The sequence below is a fragment of the Solanum stenotomum genome, chromosome 5 (assembly GCF_019186545.1).
Source record: "Solanum stenotomum isolate F172 chromosome 5, ASM1918654v1, whole genome shotgun sequence".
NCBI lineage: Eukaryota > Viridiplantae > Streptophyta > Magnoliopsida > Solanales > Solanaceae > Solanum > Solanum stenotomum.
The window spans coordinates 50,408,791-50,415,279 of NC_064286.1; the positions used below are offsets into that span (position 1 = coordinate 50,408,791).

The window sequence follows — 6,489 nt, forward strand, 5'->3', positions numbered from 1 at the left end:
TTTATCCCCAAAAGTACGTTGATTTGTGTCGACTTGCAAACTAGCTGACTCACGATACAACCTTCGATCGAAGAGAAAGATGACTGATAAAGACGACTTTAACGATGCTGCAAACATAATGATACCTATTGAGAACCCCGAAAGTTCTCGAAATATGATAGGCATCCAAAATGAAGAGAAAATGGCTCACATGGAGCAAGAACTCGAGATCTTGAGGGAAGAATTACGCCAAGTGCGAGACTTGGCCAAACTATAGGCTGCCACTTTCCCTACTTTCAAGACGCCTATCTACTTCGCAAAAGCTGACATGCCGAATCAGCCAGAACAAACTCAACGCGCTCCTACTCACGGTTAAGTACCACCAGCTTCTCCAACCGCAGTCAGGACCGTTCCTGACCTTTCCAACCGCGACCCTACCATACCTACAATGCAGCAGATACTTGGGGCACATGTCGCCGCTCCGTATGAGCCACATGTTCCACCCGTATATGCCGCTGGGGCTCCAACCTTCACTATGCCAGCTGTGGTTAATGTCCAATACGAGGTCGATCAATATGAAGAAATGGAGAAAGATGCTAGGTTGAAAGAAGATGCGTCGATAAATGCCCAGCTTCAGGGTCTGAGAAAAGCATTGAAAAGCTTACAAGTCACTAGAGGGACAGAGAGTCTGGATTATGATGACTTGTGCATTCATCCAGACATTGACATGCCGGTAGGGTACAAGCCACCAAAGTTTGACATGTTCGATGGAAAAGGTGACCCACACGCACATTTGAGGGCATACTGTGACAAGTTAGTCGGTGTAGGGAGAAATGAGAAGTTGAGGATGAAGTTGTTCATTCGGAGTCTGTCTGGAGAAGCATTGACCTGGTATACCCGCCAAGACCCTCGCAAATGGCGTGACTGGCAGGAAATGGCCGAGGACTTCATGACTCGTTTCAGATTCAATACTGAAATTACTGCTGACAGATTCTCATTGGCCAATATACAGAAGAAGCCATCTGAGAATTTCCAGGAATATGCACGACGTTGGAGAACTGAGGCCGCGAGGGTGCAACCACCACTAGATGAGAGTGAGCTCTCGAAGTACTTTATTCGAGCTCAAGAAGGTATCTACTTTGACAAGATGATGTCAATGATGGGTCAAAAGTTTGCAGAATTGGTCAAGATGGGAGACTTTATAGAGGAAGGTGTCAAATCTGGGAAGATTCAGTCTATGGTCGCATTGCAAGCTGCAAGTAGGGCTATACAATCGGGTTCCATTGGCGGCATCAAAAAGAAAAGGGAGGATGTTTCAGCTGTCACTTACCAACCAGGAGGACCATCTCACCGATACCCCAATAATCCCCAAATCGCTGCGCATACTTCATACGTCCCAGTGTATAATACCCAACCACACTATAACCCACCCCGAGCACCAGCATACCAAAACCCTCCAAGACCATATGTCCCTGTCCAAGCACCAATTCACCAAAATAGACCAGCATATGCACCAAGACCACGTCCAAATCCTGAAGCTAGAAATGCTCGCGCTTACACACCGATTGCTGAGCCCTATGCTCAATTGTTTGAGAGGTTGAGGACAGCGGGAGTGCTGCAACCAGTTGAAGGAAAACTTCCTGATCCAATCCCTCGTAATTTTGATGGGAACAAGCGATGTGCTTACCACTCGGGAGTCCAGGGACACGACACAGAAGATTGTTATGGTTTGAAGAACCAGATCGAGTCTTTGATCAGGAGAGGAGTAATCAAATGCACTCCAGCACCTCCCAATGTGAACAACAATCCCTTGCCAAACCATGAGAATCGGGAAGTCAACATGGTTACTCTGGATGACGAATATGGGACCCCCGATTATCTAAACATAGATTAAGCGGATGCCATGACGTCTTCGGCGCAACCTGTTATCACTGTTCAACTAAGGAAACCTCTGACTGTCCAAACATATCTCCCAAGAGTTGTAGTGACCACTCTAATTGCTAAGAAGCCTGAGTATGACACCAAAGCAGTCCCTTGGGACTATCGAGCAAGTGCCAAGGGCAAGATGATCGACACTGTCGTGGCTCAAGGGATGACTAGGTCGGGGAGGTGTTTTGCCCCAGAGGACCTAAATCAAAGAGTTCTTGGAAAAGAACAGAATCCAAAGAAGAATATTACCGATGCTGAAGCCGCAGAGTTTTGGAAGAAGATGCAGTCTAAAGACTATTCGGTTGAAGAACAATTGAAGAAGACGCCATCCCACATATCCATTTGGTCTTTGCTTATGAGTTCTGAAGCTCATAGGAATGCTTTGATGGAGATGTTAAGCGGAGTGATAATTTCAAAAGAGACCACAAGTGAGACCTTAGCTGCAACGATTGGAAGAATAGTGGAAGCTAACAAGATTTCTTTCCATGATGATGAATTGCCCGCAGAAGGGGCTGGGCACAACAAAGCGCTTCACATCGCAGTCAAATGTTGTGATAAGATTGTGACTCGAGTTTTAATTGATGGTGGCTCTGGATGCAACATTTGTCCTTTCACCACTCTGAGGAATTTAGGTGTTAATATGGGAGATATAAAAGAAAGTCGTGTGAAAGTTAGAGCCTTTGATGGGGCGCAAAGAAGTGTCATCGGAGAGATCTATCTCACATTACAGGTGGGGCCGGGTGAATTCCCTATTCTATTTCAAGTGATGGATGTATCATCCAACTACAACCTGTTGTTGGGAAGACCATGGGTTCACATGGTAAGAGCGGTTCCTTCCACTCTTCATCAATGTGTAAAGTTTGAGTGGGGTCACACAGAAGTTACCATCCACGGAGAACTCAGTCACCCCATTCATTCTGTTAATTCTATCCCAATCACCGATGAATTAGACGGAGCCACCTTTCACACCTTGGAAATCATGCAAGCTATAAGGGTCAATGAGGGAGCAGAGCCTGAAGAAACCAAGTTGTCAAGTGCAGCGAAAATGGTTGCGTCAGAAATGTTGAAGTATGGATATTAGCCTAAAAATGGACTTGGACCTAAGTCCAATGGCATAGTTGAGCCAATCCAGCTGAAGCATCAGAGAGGCACCAACGGACTAGGATATGAGCCTTCCTCGGGAATAGATTGTCATGGGTCAAGCGATACAATCTTTGTACCAGAACAATCTTTTATTCCAGATCAAGCTGGCGTTGATGACATCACAGAAGGATTAGGCAATCTGTTCGTGGCCATGGTAGAAGAAGAGGAAGGGATAAATCTCAACAAGTTGACCATTCGTGATGCCAAACCTGGAGAAATCTTGCAGAATTGGACCACTAGCCCGTCCCTGTTTCAACCAAAGTCTTGGTAGTGTGGAAAAGTAGTCTTAATTTTAAAATTCGCATGATCAAATTGAGGCTTGAATCATGCCCAATCTTTTGTTGCTTGCCTCTTCTAAAAGCTAGAATGCTTTGAAATAAAAGTCTTTATTTTCTTTAAAAAAAAATCTCGTTATTTTAAATATCTATTTATTTTTACTTACCTTTTGCACTTTTCAGCACTCATATTAATAAAAATCCTCGTTCAACGGTTATGACATGTAATGAATCCACCAAGCAAGATGAAAATGATGGACAAGATCACGAAGAGTATGATGAAACCATGATGCCTGAAAATCTACCACACGAGATTGAGCAGGTTGAAAGTCAGAAAAAACCCAATATGGATGAAACAGAGGTTGTCAACTTAGGAGATGAGGAAATCATGAAGGAGACACGAGTTAGCATATATTTGGAGGCGGAAAGAAAGCAAGAATTAACAGAATTGCTTAAGCAGTATGTTGACGTATTTGCTTGGTCTTATGATGACATGCCAGGATTGAGCACTGATATTGTCTCGCACAAATTACCGATTGATCCCACTTGTCTACCTGTTAAGCAAAAGACAAGAAAATTCAAGCCAGATTTGAGCTTAAGGATCAAGGAGGAGGTAACTAAGCAAATTGAGGCGAACATTGTAAGGGTCACAAATTACCCCACATGGTTAGCCAATATTGTGCCTGTGCCAAAAAAGGATGGAAAGATCAGAATATGTGTGGACTATCGAGATCTCAACAGGGCCAGTCCTAAGGATGATTTCCCTCTTCCAAATATTCATATACTCATCGATAATTGTGCAAAACATGAGTTACAATCATTTGTCGACTGCTTTGCGGGATATCACCAAATCCTGATGGATGAAGATGATGCAGAGAAGACAGCGTTTATCACTCCATGGGGAGTGTATTGCTACAGAGTAATGCCGTTTGGTCTCAAAAATGTCGGTGCGACCTACATGAGGGCCATGACTACCCTTTTTCACGATATGATCCACAAGGAAATTGAAGTGTACGTGGATGATGTCGTTATCAAATCCAAAAGAAGTTCAGACCACCTGGATGACTTACGAAAGTTCTTCGAGAGGTTACGTAAGTATAATCTGAAGTTGAATCCAGCAAAGTGTGCATTTGGAGTACCTGCGGGAAAACTATTGGGATTCATCGTTAGCAGGAAAGGCATAGAGTTAGATCCATCAAAGATAAAGACAATCCAAGAGCTACCTCCACCCAAGACCAGGAAAGATGTGATGAGTTTCCTGGGAAGACTGAATTATATCAGTCGGTTCATAGCTCAATCTACAGTGATCTGCGAACCCATATTCAAGTTACTGAAGAAGGATGCTGCCACAAAATGGACAGAGGAATGCCAAAGGGCATTTGATAGAATCAAAGAATACTTGTCCAACCCACCAGTATTGGTCCCACTAGAGCCTGGAAAGCCATTGTTATTGTATCTATCTGTCATGGATAATGCATTTGGATGTGTATTGGGGCAGCATGATGAGACAGGTAGAAGAGAGCAAGCGATTTACTATTTGAGCAAAAAGTTCACACCATACGAGGCAAGATACACGTTGTTGGAACGAACATGTTGCGCTTTGACTTGGATTGCGCAAAAATTTAGGCATTACCTGTCTGCATACACCACGTACTAGATCTTAAGAATGGATCCACTAAAGTACATCTTTCAGAAGCCCATGCCTACGGGTAAACTGGCGAAATGGCAAATTTTGTTGAGTGAGTTTGATATTGTGTATGTGACACAAAAGGCTATCAAAGGACAAGCCCTGGCTGATCACCTCGCAGAAAACCCGGTGGACCAGGATTACAAGCCACTCGCGACCTACTTCCCTGATGAAGAGGTTTTGTTAGTAGGAGAAGACATATCAGAGTCATATGATGGATGGAGAATGTTCTTTGATGGAGCATCAAACTCTATTGGAGTTGGGATAGGAGCAGTCCTAATTTCGGAAACAGGTCAATATTACCCGATCTCAGCCAAGATCAGGTTCTATTGTACCAACAACATGGCGGAATATGAAGCTTGTATTCTCGGACTCAGGATGGCCATCGACATGAATATCAAAGAACTCTTGGTGATAGGAGATTCCGACTTATTGGTTCACCAGGTGCAAGGAGAATAGACCACTAAGAATGTCAAGATCTTGCCTTATCTGCAATATATTAAAAAGTTGAGTAGGAGATTCACAAGGATTGAGTTCAAACATGTCCCTCGAGCTCAAAATGAGTTTGCCGATGCTTTGGCAACATTGTCCTCAATGATTCAACACCCAGACAAAAATTACATCGACCCTATTGATATAGAGATACATGATCAACATGCATACTGTTTTCATGTAGATGAGGAACTGGATGGAAAACCCTGGTACTATGACATCAGAAGATTGATAGAAGCACAAGAATATCCTGAAAATTCCACAAGCAACCAAAAGCGGACTTTGAGGAGGATGGCCAATCATTTCTTCCTTAACGGAGAAATCTTGTATAGGAGAACTTCAGATTTAGGATTGCTAAGATGCGTCGACGCCGCAGAAGCGACAAAGCTTTTGGAAGAAATACATGCAGGAACATGTGGACCTCACATGAATGGGTTCACTTTGGCAAAAAAGATTTTAAGAGCTGGATATTTTTGGATGACCATGGAGAGAGATAGCATTCGATATGTGCAAAAATGTCATCAGTGTCAAGTGCATGGAGATTTTATACAGGTTCCACCGAATGAGCTCAATGTGATGGGTTCCCCTTGGCCATTTGCCGCTTAGGGCATGGATGTTATTGGACCCATAGAGCCTCCCGCGTCAAATGGACATCGTTTCATCCTGGTGGCTATCGATTATTTCACGAAATGGGTCGAAGCTTCGACATACAAGGCAGTGACTAAGAAGGTAGTGGCAGACTTTGTTCGCAATAACATAGTTTGTCGGTTTGGAATTCCGAAATCAATCATAACAGACAATGCAGCCAACCTCAACAGCGATCTTATGAAGGAAACTTGTGAAAGGTTCAAGATTGCTCATCGAAATTCCACGGTTTATCGGCCACAGATGAATGGAGCAGTTGAAGCTGCAAATAAGAATATCAAGAAGATTTTAAGGAAGATAGTAGACAGTCATAGGCAATGGCATGAGAAGCTACCATAT

General features: G+C 43.5%; 2 protein-coding genes across 2 annotated transcripts; both read left to right on the top strand.

Moving 5' to 3' along the window:
• The first annotated feature begins 427 nt into the window (after positions 1-427).
• Positions 428-1,873, top strand: LOC125864120 (uncharacterized). The gene has a single exon (XM_049544051.1). The coding sequence runs from the start codon at positions 428-430 to the stop codon at positions 1,871-1,873; it is 1,446 nt and encodes a 481-aa protein (XP_049400008.1).
• A 9-nt stretch (positions 1,874-1,882) lies between these two features.
• LOC125864121 (uncharacterized) lies at positions 1,883-3,322 on the top strand. Its single transcript, XM_049544052.1, has 2 exons — positions 1,883-2,956; positions 3,041-3,322. The coding sequence occupies exons 1-2, from the start codon at positions 1,883-1,885 to the stop codon at positions 3,320-3,322; spliced, it is 1,356 nt and encodes a 451-aa protein (XP_049400009.1).
• The last annotated feature ends 3,167 nt before the right edge of the window (positions 3,323-6,489 follow it).